This window comes from Gekko japonicus, unplaced genomic scaffold (genome assembly GCF_001447785.1).
Source record: "Gekko japonicus isolate JY-2015 unplaced genomic scaffold, Gekko_japonicus_V1.1 scaffold2334, whole genome shotgun sequence".
NCBI lineage: Eukaryota > Metazoa > Chordata > Lepidosauria > Squamata > Gekkonidae > Gekko > Gekko japonicus.
Window position 1 is genome coordinate 2,086 of NW_015168725.1, and position 15,738 is coordinate 17,823.

Sequence of the window (15,738 nt, forward strand, 5' to 3'; positions counted from 1 at the left end):
CCCATCGCCGGCCTGTCTTGCCCCCCCCCCGTTGCCTTCTGAAGCCGTTGGGAGGGCCGGGTGGTGTGGGGCTTCTCCTTCGGCGGCGCAGCACCCATCGCTGGCCCATGTTTGCCCCCCCACCTGCCTTTTATATGGCTATCTGCGGGGAGGATGTGGGCCACGGCTGCAGGCAGGAGCACTCTCCCAGACCCTCTCTAGAGTTTGTTGCATTTATTTCCACCACGGGCCTTATTACTAGTAAATAAATAAATACAGATATTCTTTCACTTTAAAATCTGGTATCGTCCTAAGAAATTAGCTTATCACTGCTGACTAGATCTAGCTAATATACAAGTCCTATTTCTTACACTCGGGTATTATTTAGGCTTGGGTTTCATTACTTGTTTCCTAAGACTGATGCCGGTTGAAGTAGTGGGGGCTTAATTTACTACTGAATTTAGCCAAAGCCTTCAGCAAGTCCAGATCTTTTTGGATTAAGTTTTATTTATCAGTTTAGTTTAAACTGTCCCCCTTCTATTCAGCTATTAACGACCTAATGCATGGTGCTTCAGAAAAGCAGTCTTGGTCTGCTTTGCTTCTAGTTGCTTCACTATACTTCCTTTACTCTTGTGGCAATAACTGCCCAGTGTGGGGAAAATTCTTGAAAATGTTCATATGTGTATAAAAGGGCAATTATATATTACTTTTAGTGCATTTATCTCAGAAATATCTAGGGGGAAAGGATGACAAATGTAAAATGGTAGGCTTCACTTTCAAGACCTTGTCATTGATTTTGTTTCTTTGTACAGTCTGCTCATAGAAATTTTGAAGTTACATATACTTTTAACTGCAGTGAATGTTTAACGTAAAAACTACTCTCATTACAGGCTGCTACTTTACTCTTGCAACTAAGACAAAAGTGGCATAGTTTATTTCTACGGCGTATGAGAGCGCCTTCAAAGCCCTGGTCTCAAGTTGACGAGGCAACTATACGAGCCATCATCGCAGTCTTAAGTACTGAAGAACAGTCTGCGGGTTTACAGCAACCTTCAGGAATTGGGCAGAGACCAAGACCTATGTCATCTGAAGAACTTCCTGTAGCATCTTCATGGAGATCAAACACTAGCAGAAAAAGCTCAGCAGAAGCAGAATTTGCAGATGACTCTTTTAATGCTGAAAGGTCAGTATATTGTAACGTTTAGTTGTAGTGTCCAAAATTACAGCTATCCTGTAGAGAGCTCATTTTCTGCACACAGAATGCATAGAATGCATGCATGTGTTTCTAGTAGGATTTATACAATGAGCAGGTTACAGTATCAAGAAGGCAGCAGTGGCCTTTTTCTACAAAGAGCTTCAGTAGCAATAAGACCACTGAAGTTACCAACTGGCCTGGTGTCTCCTCCATGAACCCCTGCAACAGCTTCCTTCTCATGCAAAGCGTATTCCTGTTTCTGAATGGTGAATAGCCTTACAATGGGACTTAGGTTGCCCATTGTGCTTTATAATATTCTGCAGGTATCCCGTCCGGGCCCAGCGCTTTCCCCATATTTTGCTTTTGTATAGCTTCCGTAATTTCCATAATGGAGTCATTAAGACATTTCCTGTTCTCTTCAGATAGTATAGGAAGCTCCTGTTTTTGCAGATATTGTTTTTGGTTTTCCCTTGGGATTTCCACTTCCCTGTATAACTGCTTGTAAAAAGATTGCACAATTTTCTTTAGTTCTTCCTTCTGGAACTTCTCTTTCTTATCACCATCATACAAGGAGTGGATCAATCTCTTTTCTCTTTACTTTCTAAGTTTATAGGCTAACCATCACCTCGTGTGCAGTTGGGATTTGGAAGCACCAAATAGTGATACATTTGGAACAGTTAGGAATAATTCTGAATCTGAATTTTATCAATCCAAATATTTGAAATAATTCATAATAATCAGAATCCCATTGACGTTTGTAGAAAGTAGGCTAGCCTGTTTGTGAGACGAGGAAAGTGAAACCTTTTCTTCAGACAGCTTGCACTGACTTCTTGAGAAAGAAAAAGGAACCATTTCCCAGACAGCCTGGCACCAAAGATGGTAGGGACAGATAGCTCAGTGTCCCCAGTTTGGTGTAGTGGTTAAGAGTGGCGAACTCTAATCTAGAGAACTGGGTTTGATTCCCCACTTCTCCACATGAGGCCAGCTGGGTGACCTTGGATCAGTCACAGTTCTCTCAGAGCAGTTCTCTCAGGAGCAGTTCTCTCAGAGCTCTCTCAGCCCCACCTACCTCACAGGGTGTCTGTTGTGGGGAGAGAAAGGGAAGGTGATTGTAAGCCACTCCGAGTGAAGGGCAGTGTATAAATCCAGCTCTTCTGCTTCTTCTTCCTATGATTTGAGTTCCCATGGGGGGGGGATGGTGTAAGACCTAACCCTGTGAGCAATGTCTGTCTGCACTTATGAAATCCTGAAAAAAGGCACAGACACCCGAGGTATTTTCACATTGGTTCTTTTCAACTGAAAGTCAGGCAAAGTTGAGTATATAATTACCCTGTTGTCCCCTGACTATTTGCTGTTCTGCATGCTGAAACAGTCTTCTCTGTGTCCCTTTCGAAGCACCTCAACCTACAGTTGATCCCTACTTCTCTGTGCATATTAGGGGGAAAGATAGATCAAGTAGATTGTAGAATAATGGGGAAAATTTATATTAAGTTTAGGTTTCCTTTGGCGGGATATCAGGCATAAAGATAAGGTTTGTTAGAGATTATTTAGATTGTATTTGGATAATCAGTTTTGTGTCTGTGTGGTTTTCATTTTTATTTTTGGCATATGTGTTCTGCTGCAGCAGAATCAAGATACAGTTGTTTTGGAGGGAGAGTCCGCCAGCAGTGTGAATGTGGAGATGGTAGAGGAAGTTGGTGCATAGGGAAGGCTGCAGGAACATTGCTGGTCCTCCCTGAGGTGCCCTTTAAGTAAGAGAGAATTACACTTTCCAGCCCACAGTGCGGGGCATGCCATGCTTCAGTCTGCTGCCTCCTCCTGCTGTCCCTTCCCTTCTTCCAGCTGCTATTCCAGGACTGTACTCAGTCACTCAGTGGTGCTGTGACTAGTGCTGTTGGAAAGTTCTCAGCTGCCTGTCTGTCTGTGTGTTGCTCCAATTTCTAGAAGACTGAAGGTCAGTTTGAAAAAATAGATGGCACATTAAGGAAATGTAAAAACAAAGTTAGTTCAAGTACTGTTGGTCAACACAGCTACCTCTTTCTCAAAGAAGGTTAAAATGTCTTCCTTAAAGAGAAAAAACCCCAAGAAGGCTAACTGAAAACACAAGCTTCAGTACTTCTAAATAGTAGTAACCATTATGCATATTGCACACACACATGCACATACACACTTATTTGCTTGATTATAAATCACAGTGCTAAGTTGCAAACAGCTGCTGTGCATTCTGTGATAATAAATAATTTGCCTAACAACAAGCTAGCCCAATTATACTTTGCTCATTATTACTTTGCTCATATTAAAATATTTGGCTATATTTATTTGATTTTTTTCTGCTTTCATTGTGTGGAGTTCTTTCTATTTTCTTTTTAATTATTATTTATAGCAAGGAAAATACACATGGCTATAGAGTTTAGAAACTTTGTATTCAAGTGTTGAGTAAACAATACCCATTTCTTTTCTCTTACAATTTTGTAGAGTTCTAATGAAATCTGCATCTCCTGCATTTCAACAACCACTGAAATACAAAGAAAGAAGTGTTCTGCACTCCAAACGTAGTACGGATGACAGGTCAGACCAGTCATCTGTGAAATCCACAGACAGTAACAGCTACCCTAGCCCTTGTGCCAGCCCTTCTCCTCCGTCATCGGGGAAGGTACCGTACTTATATGAATCAGTCTATTAAATCTCTTTTAAAATTGATGAATACATACTGAGATTAATTTTTTTGTATTTTTGGGATAATAATAATAATAATACCTTTTGATTTATTGATCGCTCATCCTGCAGAGCTGCTGGCTCTGAGCGATTTACAGTTACACAAGTTTTCACACGGGACTAACAATGAATCATAGGGTAAGGGAGGACAACATATAATTCTTTAAATCGCACACTACCAACATACATGGAAGTTTAAATTCATGGACCAGCAATATTTGTGAAGATTTGTTTTGGTATCATCACATTTTCTGGAGATCTCACTTTTATGCTCTTCTGGATAAAATATACTATATTTACTCAAAAGGAAGATGTTTTTGAAGATGATACCCCTTCTTAAAAAAGAGAAGCCAGTACATAGAAGCAGATGATCCTGAATTTAAGATGCTCCCTCCCGAAGAGGTCATCAGCTAGAGATGCCCCTCTCCCACCAGCTTCTGTTTCCTCCTTCCAGCCCCATGGTGGTGACCTTTGCAGGGCTCAGCGCCTGTTGATACCCCTGGCAGTACCCCAGGGGTTGATGGATGGAGGCAAGGTGAAGTTCTGCTTCTCCCTCCTCCCTAATGTCTCTAGTCCCTGTGGGTCCTTTCCTTGTCTCTGCTTTGCACAGCACAAGTCTTTTTTCACTCCTCCTGTTTCCTTCTTGACTTCCTCATAGTCCACCCAGTTCAGGGAAGGCCTCTCCTTACACAAGGCCACTGCTTCCAGCCTCCTCCCCAGCTGACATAGGTTTTGAATGGCTCAACCACAAAACATGGCACGCGAGAGGGCACCTGACAGCAATTCCAGCCTGCGGGATCCAGATAGTGACAGGCACATGACTTGTTTCTCCCTGTGGGCTGTCGAATTAGCACTGCCACTCGCAGCAGACCCCTGCCACTAATAGTATGAGAATGTAGAAGAGAAAACTACTGTATAATATGCCGCTGCCACTGTCACTATGCAAAGACCTAATAAATCAGTCATTTATATGAAAAGACTTTTGTGTTATATATTCTTGAAAACTTACAATTATAGAGTTGACACAAACAATACTTCAAAATACACATCAACACTGTTACATCATTCATAATACTATAACAATACAGATGTCCGCAATACAGGAGCCAGATCTAAACAATGCCTGCAGTTGGCAAAGTGAGGTCATGAACAATTGTTTCCAAAGACCTCAATTACAAATAAAGTGACAGCAGAAGGCAGAAAGGATAGGGTTATTCGGTTGATTCTGTGCTGCAGTTGTGACCAAATTCCCAAGCTGCATATCAAAATGCAGCTGATTGATTGCAGCATCCAGTCCTTTCTGAATTTTCAGTGAATCTGTTCAAATTATACTCCCTTTCCAGTTATTGAGCAACCTTCTGCAAGAATACTGTGGCTTTGTTTGATATTTTACAAGTGGCTTATATAATGTTTTGCATGTGCCCAAACATTATAAAGGGAATCTGCTTTGCAGGGTTCCAAGCCTCCTTCTCCAAGACCAAATATGCCAGTTCGGTACTTTATTATGAAAAGCAGCAACTTAAGAAACCTTGAGATTTCACAACAAAAAGGGATTTGGTCTACAACTCCAAGTAACGAACGGAAACTGAATCGCGCCTTTTGGGAAAGCAGTGTTGTTTACTTGATATTTTCTGTTCAGGGATCAGGACACTTTCAGGTGAGAATTCTATGTACTGTAGTGCAAGGTTGTTTATTCAGCCTGCTATGTTAGCAGCAGAAAATCCAGATACCATTAGCAGAATATATTACAGAAATCCTGAATGGTTGCTTTTTTCTCTTGCTCTTCATCCTGCAAAGGTAGCATGTTTTGAAGGAGGCTTAAGGGAGATGTGGGAGCATATTTAGATGTAGAGTTTCTGAAGTGGTAAAGTCCTGGAAAGACTTTATCAGATGCTTTTTAATGAAAATTTGCATTATCTTTTAGACTGTAGAGCTGGAGATATTTTATCCTTGCTGATACAGGAAAGGCTAAAATGCAGATAACCATCAGTGAAAGTGCTGGAGGCTTTTGAGATGGGAATTAAAAGGATAAGCAGTTAAAGCAAAAAAGAATTAAAGCTCGAATATGTTGTGATCTTATTCCAACTCCCTGTTGTTAATCCTCTTTGCTGTAAGGATTGCCCTTATAAATCTTTACAAGTAGCATGTTTACCTACAAAGAGAGAATAAGAATGCACACAGGTCTGGGTTGAAAAAGTTGATGAGTTTATTCCTTACAGCTTCCAAAAATTTGGCATTTATTCAAATGAATGCACTGTTGTGCAGTATAGGCAATGCCTATGTGTGTTCCTGATGTAACTGCTCAGTCCTGGTGCTGGATTACCGAAGAAGTTATATGGCTTAAAAATTCTCTGAACTGCCTGCTGCTATTATCAGCCTGGAGATGTATCTGATCTCCAGTAATTCCCATGTTGAACTGTCCTATGAGCCACTTAGGAACAACAACACACACCCCCCCCCATTTTTGCAGGGAGAATACTGCCTTCTTCCCTGACTATGGTCCCTCCAGATGACGAAGCACCAGTTGTGATTATAATATCTAAATGAATTCGTATGATAATCAGCTGTATACCGGAAGAGGAATCGTTAGTAAAATTATTTCTTCCTCAGCAAATTTGAAAGTTCAGTAAAATTCCTCCTCTGCCTCATCAACAAGCAGCCAATAGAAATTTTTCAAAGGCCTAGCCAACATTACATGATACATATTGCTTTGCCTTTCTTTTCTCAATTGCAAAACACAAGTGGTCTGTGAGGGATTTTGCTTTGCACTGAGATACATGCTAAGCACCTTTATAATGAACATTAGAATTAGAAATTTACTTGAAGTTGTGTAGATTTTCAGTCTTTTTTAAAACTATGTTACAGGGTTTTGCTCGAATGTCTTCAGAGATAGGACGTGAGAAAAGTCAGGACTGGGGATCTACTGGTTTAGGAGGAGTATTTAAGGTGGAATGGATCCGAAAGGAGAGTCTTCCCTTTCAGTTTGCACATCATTTGCTCAACCCTTGGAATGACAACAAGAAGGTACAAATAAGCCGAGATGGCCAGGTATGTTGCTTTTTAGAGACGGTATGTTTAAAAGGGTATGATCAAGGCCAGATTTCTGGTTCCTTCACTCTTCAATGTAAGTTCTGTTTTTCAAAGTTATTATTTATCACACCGCTGGAGGTATTAATGTTAAGGAAGAACCTTCATTTTAGAGTGAAAGAGGAGATATCTCTTGCAGATACATGGGAGACAATCCCTGTCAGATCAGATTGTCTCAGCTGTGTTGTTAATACTGTTTTCAGCAGCTGCAAAAGCCTTTTTTCTATTTTGACTTTTTCACCTCTGGCGTAGGAACTGGAACCTCAGGTTGGTGAACAGTTGCTACAGCTATGGGACCGTATTCCTTTGGGGGAGAGAAACACAGCTGATTGAACATACAGCGATAGATCTGAGGTATGCTTACTCCTGAGAAGTGTGGATAGGCAAAATTTTCAAATTCCTATGAAAATATCCTTTCCACTACTAATTTTTTGTCATGCAAGTATTATGGATGAAGTAATACCTGCCCCTAAGCTGTATATAATGAAGGAAAGGTTGGCTCTATGCATGACCACTAGTCTTTATGGTTAGAAGGTGTAGATGTAGAACTGCACATAGAGCATCACAGCGGTAGGAATGAAAGGAGGAGCAAAAGAATAAACAATTAAGTCTGAGCGTGAGTAACCATTCCAATATTTGTTTGCAGTTTCATGTGCAAATAGAATAAGTTTAATTCACATTGACAAGCACTTGAGGAAACCTCATTGCCATTTATTAGCCTAAAGAAGGCTACTTTATGCCTTGCTTTTTGGCAAAAGAAAGACAATTTTAACTACTTTGTATTTCTCCTCCATAGGTGCTGCTCATGTGAAACATGCAACCTGCTAAAATCACCAGTGCACTACAAGAGAGAAATGTAACTAAATGGATTCTGGGATTCAGTGGCATTCTTCCAGTACAGGCTGCATTTGATGCTGTGTGCTTGTTTGAAGGAAAACTTGCAGCCTGCTTTTATTTTCAGTGAGATGTTTGTTCTTAATGCTTCATATGATGTTTCAGATATTAAATGGAGGACACCGAAGCAGACTGAAAGTATTAGTGAACTTTGAATAGCGGTGTAACTATTTAATATTCCAGAAGAAGGAACTGGGATTAGTAACAATAAGTAGTCTGAATTAGAACCTGTTCAGACTATAAAAGACATGCAGTTTTTTCAGGACTGCTTCTGCTACTAGAATAAAACAATGAGTGAAACATTACAGTGGACGGAGCCGCTTCCCCTCAGATTAAATCCAGTTAAAATTGTCACATGATGAGTGTGCCTTCTGTCAGAAAGCTGAGCTCAAGATGTTTAGTTTTAACCATATTCTTTGTCATTATGTACTCTTAGAAATGGGCATCAACTTCTAATACTGACTTAGTAATAAGTGAACTCTGTAACATTGAAAGAATGGGCATTTTTATGCAACCATTTGGCATAGCCCTCACCATACTCTGCCTCCAGAACGGACACTGGTGTTCCCTCTGCCACTTTTTGAGTATGTTGTTTTTCTTTACCATTTCCCTATTTCTTCTGACTTCATTTTTTACAAATTTTGTCCTTTGCACTTTCTGCATATTTTTGATTTCGTGATGTCTTGTCCTTTATTCGTTCTGACATTTTATATGTTTTCTAGAAGTGTGGTCTAAATTGCTGTTCACCAAGAAGAAAGGAGAAATGCCACATTGAACTTGAAATAGAAGGGACTGTCTCTGTGTATGTTTTTTTCCTACTGCACTCTGAGTAGGAGGGATTGTTTCAGAGGTACAGACATAATCATTGGCAGTCTTCAAAGCTAGTAATATAAAGATGCCAGCTCTTTCCTGTAAACTGCTCAGTGAGAGGAGAAACCATTATAAATGGTCTTAGTAGGAGCAAGGGGGAAATGCTCTTATTCTCTGAGGAGTTTGTTAGTATTTCAGTAAAGATTCTGGACTTGAATTAATTGGCTTTGTCACTTCAGTGTTTTTAATATTTTTATGTTCAGATGAGTTGCTGTTGTACATCCATGTAGCTATCTCTTGTTAAATTTGACTAACAATGATCTTACAGTCATGTCTTGAATTTACGTGTTTACAGTTTGGAAATAAGGTGTTTCTAGAATAAAATTGTTTTGCTTTTACTCTAGTGTGTCTGGAGCAATTTGTCACTGCGCTGCAGAGGGCTGGCCTTCATAGTCAAGAAGACTACTGTATTGACCTAGGGTTTGTTCTCATTCTCAGTAGTTAGTATACAGCAACAGTTATTGTTCTCCTGTCGGCATCATTGGAAGAACATGTTTCAGTAAAAGATATATAATACAGCTTAACAGAGGTACAAATAGGCAGGAATATTGTCTTGCATGTTACCTCTTAAACGTATTAAAGGTTAGAATTCAGATGCAGTTAAACTAGGATATTAAGGACTGATAAATGTCATATTGCTTTGCCATTGGTTGGTAGTTTCCAAAGCACTAATAATATTAATTTTCAAAGCTTTTAAAAAGTTTTAGCATGATAGTATGTGTGTTTCTAAATAAAACTGTACAGAGAGGGATGCTTTAGTCCTGTGCAGCTTATGTAATGTCCAAAGTGAAATAATTTTCCAGGGGTGTGCCAGTAATAAGATATATTTTTTGTAACAAGATTTTTTAAATTTGTAATATTTTAAATTTGTAATAAGTCTGACACCTTTCTGATCCTATGCAGAATCAGGCATGCAAGGCCATTAAGTAAGACTTGGCAGGTAGAGAGAAAGCAGAAATTAGACATAGAAAGCAGAATTATAAAGGGTAAAGGAAAGAAGAAAGTAAACAGACATGATATGTGATTTTATGTTGAGTTTGGGATGACCCAGCACAAAAATCGTGAGATTCATGCTTTGGAACTACATTTTTGTGTCATGGCAGTACTACAAAGTGGTAGATGCATGATTGTTGTGATCTTGTCTATAAACTAAGACATTATCTACAATATAATGGTGTTTTTATTTTGTTTCATTGTATATAATGTCTACTCGGTCACTGTTGTCTACATGTTTCTTCACTTTCTCAAAGAACTCCAAAAGGTTGGTGACTTTACTTTGCAGAAATGATCAGGCATTGCAGAAGCCATGCTGCTTTTCCCTCAGCAGGCTTTGTCCCTTTATGTGCCTAACAATTCTATCTCTGATTGCAGTTTCTACTAAATTGCCTGGGACAGATGTTAGGCTGACTAGCTTGTAATATCCTGGTTCCGCTCTGGATCCCTTTTTAAAAATTGGCGTAACATTTGCTACTCTCCAGTTCTGGTAGAGCAGCTGAATTTAGTGATAAGTTACATATATGGGCTAATAGATCAAGTATCTCACATCTGAGTTCCTTAAGAACTCTTGGGATGTATGCTATCAGGATCTGGAGACTTATCAGTTTTTAATTTCCTCAGTAGGCCTAGAACTTCATTTCTGGTCACCTCAATTTGGCTTAGTTCTTCAGACTCCTTTCCTGAAAATAGAGGCTGTGGCATGAGTACATGCCCCACACTTTCCACAGTGAACACAAAAGCAAAAAAGTAATTGAATTTCTCTGCCATCTTCCCTTAGCAATCCCTTTATTCCTTTGTCAACCCAAAGCCGCACTGCTTCTTTGGCTGGTTTCCTGCTCCGGATACATTTTAAAAACATTTATTGCTTGTCTTGATGCATTTAGCAACCCGCTCCTCAAAATTTCTTTTCATGCCTAATTATTGACTTACATTTCTTTTGCCAGAACCTGTGGTCCCTCCTGTTCAATTCATTGGGGCAGAGCTTCCACTTTTTAAAAGAAGCGTCTTTACTTTTTATAGTTTCCTTGACTTTTGTTGTTAGCTATGCAGGCCTTCGTTTAGACTTGGCAGTGCCTTTCCTAACCTGTGGAATGCATTCTATTTGGGATTCAATTAGTGTGGTCTTAAATAGCTTCCAAGCATCCTCTAGGGATTTGACTCTCTTGTGTTTCCCCTTCAGCTTTCTTTTTACTATACCCCTCATTTCTGCAAAGTTCCCTCTTTTGAAATCAAATGTTACAGTTTTGGACATAGGTAACTTTCCATTGACCTGAATGCTGAACTTAATAGCATTGTGGTCACTGTTCCCAATTGGTGCAACAACCTCTATTTTTTTCACCAGGTCTTGAGGCCCTCTCAGAACCAAGTCCAAGATCACTACCCCTCTGGACGGCTCTGTGACCAACTGTTCTTCCGCAGAGTCATTTATGATGTCTAGGAATGTCTCATCTAGCCTCAGCTGCTTGCTGCTGTTCAATGACAGCCACCCTACCAAAGGCAGTGTTGTGTAACTGTTACAGTCTCTGACTAGGAGCTGGGAGACCCAAGTTTGAATCTTGCCATGCAATCTTACTTAGTGATCTTGAGCCAATCACACACTTTCTGCCTAATCTACCACATAGGAGAGATAGATCCAGATGGTCAGCCGTGTTGGTCTGAAGCAGTAGAACAAATTTATTGGTTCCTAAGTGTCAGAGGGTGTTGTATGAACCCACTACAATTACTATTGCCATTTTGTATGCCTCATTCCTGACTCAAAGAATCTAAGATGACTTCACCTTGCTCTGATCAATAAAGCTGAACCTGTTTAAGGACTTGCTGTTGATGCTGAGTTATTGAAGTACCTGACAGAGAGTCAGGAATCCAGCTCTCCTCTACCCCTATCATTGCAAAGATGAGTGGTGACGAAGAGGAACAACTGACACCAGAGGAACCAGAGTACAGTCCTGCCCCACTAGTCTCATGTGTAAACCCCAACCGGGAAAGCCTCCGGGACTATTGAAACCTCTGCTGACTCCTACCTGACCGTGGGAAGTTGTGTCTATGGACTTAATCATGGATTTGTCCCCTAGCGGGGGAAAAACAGTTATTTTGGTGGTTGTGGACATGTTTTCTAAGCAAGCACATTTTTTCCCTCTGAAACAATTGCCTACTGCCAACCGGTTGGCTAAGTTGTTTATTCATAATATTGTCAAACTCCATTTGATCCCAAAGAAGGTGGTCTCCGACAGGGGGTCTCAATTCGTGGGTAAGTTCTGGGGTGAATTGCTGCAGGCCCTTGGAGTTGAACAGGCCCTCAGCAGCGCCTACCACCCAGTAACTGATGACCAAACTGAACGGGTTAATCAAACCCTTGAACAAATCTTGTGTTGCTTCACTAATTTTCAACAGGATGACTGGGTTGAGTTTCTCCTGTACGCAGAATATTGCTACAATAACGCAGTTCATTCATCCACAGGGGTCTCCCCATTTCAAGCGGTGCATGGCTATGAAGGCTCCCCCCTTCCCTGGTTGCCTATGGATGCTCTGGGGGAGGAGGGGAGCATTGAGGACTGGTGGCGCCAAGTTAAAAATGCCTGGCCGCTCCTACAGCAGACATTGGACAAAGCCAAGGCTTCTTATAAAGCCCAGGCACACTGTAAACGTCTCCTGGCTTGGGAGGTGCAAGTTGGGGACAGCGTGTACGTCTCCACTAAGAACTTAAGACTCTTGCAACCTAGCCGTAAATTGGGTTGGAAATTCATAGGTCCTTTCACGGTTGTGCGAAAAATTAATGACGTCACTTTTGAACTGGACCTTCCTAAGACATTTAAACATGTCCATCTTGTATTTCATTTTTCTCTCCTCAGGAAAGATCCGGGGCTGAATGTCTGGCGCCCAGCCCAGGCCCACCCCACCCCCCACGTGATGGTGTATGGACAACCACATTTTGAAGTTGCCCAGATCTTGGACTCTTGCCTTAAACATAACCGCTTGTATTATCTTGTAGAATGGGTAGATTTTGGCCCTGAACACAGGGAATGGGTTAAAGCTTCTGATGTGCGGGCTCCTCGCTTGGTCTGCCTCTTTCACTCTTGCTTCCCTGACAAGCGGGGGCAACAGTGGGAGAGATTCTAGGGTCCTGGCCCCACTGATGTGTTGGGAAAATTGGCAAAAATACTTAGATATTCAGAGTTTTCAATGGATCTTTGCTTCACTGGAAGGAGCCAAAAAAAGGGGGGGAGAAGCCAGTGTACAATGTAAGAACCAAAAAAAAGAACACCACTAGGCAAAAACAACTTACAAGCAAATAAGCAAGTATATAATGATCACATAAGCATAACAGCAAGTGTAATGTAAATCAAATAAGCAAAGTAACAAGTATGATATAATAAATGTAAATCAAATAAGCATAACAACAAGTATGATATAAATCAATAGGCCAAAGTGCAAAGATAATAGAAATAGTCAGAGTCTTCTCTAGCATAGAGGCAATATCAAAGTCCAAATTGGAATGCCAATCATCAAATTTTCTGAGCCATCAAAAGCTTCTGAGCCATCAAAAGCCGACGCGTAATCCGGATGCCTGAAGCCGCGTTTCGAATTGTTCTTATTCAAGTATGGCTGTAATGGGACAAACATTGGCTTCTCTTGTGGTCTTATGTTCTTAGAAGCTAAAATGACCAAACATAATGGTTCCATTATGAGAAGACAAGAGTCACTGGAAAAGACAATAATGCTAGGAAAACTTGAAGGCAGTAGGAAAAGAAGACCCATCTTGAGATGGATTGACTCAAGGAACCATGGCCCTCAGTTTGCAAGACCTAAGCATGACTATTAATGATAGGACATTTTGGAGGCCATTAATTCACAGGGTCATCAAGTCAGAAGCGATTTGACAGCATTTAACACACACATACAGAGAACATGTTCCATGAAAAGACAGCTCTGAAACCAAGTTGGATAGGACAGAACACGATGCAATAAAGATCAAATAACTCCGCTTTAAAAGGAATGCTTGAAAGCCAGCTGTGAGTAAAATGTGCAGACACAGCAAGACTGTGCTGCTTTAAAAAGTTTATAAAGCTGATAGGCTGTGAGGAAAGATTTAAAATGGAACAAGCAGGAACCCGCAAGGACTTGGGAGAGGCATCTCATTCCCCACTCCCACGCTATTTCCTCTCTCCCTTTCCTTTTTTTTTTAAAATAGTTTTTTATTGCTTTTATACTACAAACTACAAAGGTAGGGGGGTTGGGAGTAACTAAAACCAAAAGACAGAGTTATGCAAGGATCATATAATAGTGGTTGTACAGACCTTGTGTCCAAAACTTGGTGTTTCCCCCACAATTAAGCTTTAAGGAATAAAGGTTAATACTTATTATTACAAAGTCATACTAGTACAAGTGTAGGTACATCTTAGCTCTTTAAATATTAGTATAATCAGGCTTTCAGCATTAAGCTAGCTATCATATTTTTCCCCTATGCTTATTTTTATCATAAATTAATCTGGCTTTCAATAATTTAGGAGTTGCCACTCCTTTATCGGAATCTGAGACTTCTGAAGGACTGCCTGAAGAACTTTCACTGCTTCCCGATCTATGTTCGATATTTTCTTCTGTTACGCTGTTGTCTTCTGCTTTTCCATCCTTCGCTGTTGTTTGGTGCTGTTCCAAAAATGCTTTTGCTTTTGTAACAGAGTCAATCTTTTGCTTCTTTTCTTTGTAGTTGAAGATAAGTCCTTCTGGAGTTATTAATCTGTGGGGTGTAGAATTTTTCTGTAAAAAGGCTGTTAAGTTTTTGTACTGTCTCCTTTCTTATCTCAAATGGAATGTCTTTTTTTAAAAATATTTTATTATTTTCCAAATAACATGATTGCAACACAAATCATACATTTTAAAGTGCTATACAAATTAATACATTCTCTAATACACCATATCACTGGCAATGTCTGCTTACATTATAAGTGTTAAGAACAAAAAGAATTTCCTTCGTCATTACCAGTGGTAGCTTAAGAAACTATTTTATTCCTTCTCCTTGAACTCGTGCCCAAATAATACATAATTAATAGATTTTTTAAATTTATCCCAAGCTGTTTCTCATGTATCTTAACTATATTATTTTATGCCTTTTAATTACTCTTAGTGAAAAACTAAAACAACGGCCACAAAATTTTTAACCTTCTTGGTGGAGTCCTTGGAGGTTGCCACCACCCTGTGGGTCTTTGGAAAATTCCAAAGGGGGTCATTCCCTAGGACCCCGCCCTATGGGAGGTAATAGGGAAGTTCCTGCCGAGTGCCTTACCCGCTGTGCTCCTATTATACCTTGCTATCTATATATTTAAAAACTAATAATATTAAGGCATATTATCTGAAAATTAAACCTTTTTTCCTCTCTCTCTTGAGGGTTCCAACAGATGTTTTTTCCCTTTTCAGAGGCTCTTTAGAGTTTTTGTATCCAAAACTTAGAGTCCATCCCTATTGGAGTTTCTTATGTAGACACATCTTCTAAAACTCTTAGCATTTCTTCACCTGACTTGACATCATAGACAGTAAATGTTCTGTTCTTGTGATTTATATATAAATGTCCTAGTGGAAGCCAACGGTACCTGATGTGTTTTTCTGCCAGACGTTGTGTAATAGGTTTCAAGGTACGACGTGCTGTTAAAATCTCTGGTGGGAGGTCCTGATACACTTGAATCTGGGTGTCTTGCAGTTTAAGTCCATTATTCATCCTTGCAGCTTCTAAAATAGTTTTCTTTACTTTGATGTCTGTCAGTTCAGCCATTATGTCCGGGATGAGAGTGGGGGAGCCTGATTGGGGTGTCTTCAGTCGATAGGCTTGACAAATTGGTGGAGCCGGCAGCTGCAGTAATTCTTGGAGCCATTCATTTAAAGAGCCCGCGAGATCTTTCTGTAAGGCAAAGTTTGGGGAAATTCCCCTAAGCTTGATTTTTTTTTCGCGGGCCTTTGTGTCCAATAATATTATTTTGGACTTGCTCCAAGTCTCAAAAGTCTTTAAATTC

The 15,738-nt window shown here is 40.2% G+C and overlaps 1 protein-coding gene across 1 annotated transcript; it reads left to right on the forward strand.

The window, feature by feature from the left end:
* Positions 1-882: 882 nt before the first annotated feature.
* Positions 883-8,834, forward strand: LOC107114153 (YTH domain-containing protein 2). Its single transcript, XM_015415593.1, has 6 exons — positions 883-1,162; positions 3,650-3,827; positions 5,343-5,546; positions 6,755-6,937; positions 7,229-7,330; positions 7,773-8,834. The coding sequence occupies exons 1-5, from the start codon at positions 927-929 to the stop codon at positions 7,307-7,309; spliced, it is 882 nt and encodes a 293-aa protein (XP_015271079.1). The 5' UTR covers positions 883-926; the 3' UTR covers positions 7,310-7,330; positions 7,773-8,834.
* Positions 8,835-15,738: the final 6,904 nt, after the last annotated feature.

Bases quoted from the DNA above. Each gene is read 5' to 3' on its own strand.
- LOC107114153 (XM_015415593.1), top strand. From the start codon at position 927: ATGAGAGCGCCTTCAAAGCCCTGGTCTCAAGTTGACGAGGCAACTATA. The intron at 1,163-3,649 runs GTCAGTATATTG...ACAATTTTGTAG, and splicing joins GACTCTTTTAATGCTGAAAG to AGTTCTAATGAAATCTGCAT. The intron at 3,828-5,342 runs GTACCGTACTTA...TCTGCTTTGCAG, and splicing joins CTCCTCCGTCATCGGGGAAG to GGTTCCAAGCCTCCTTCTCC.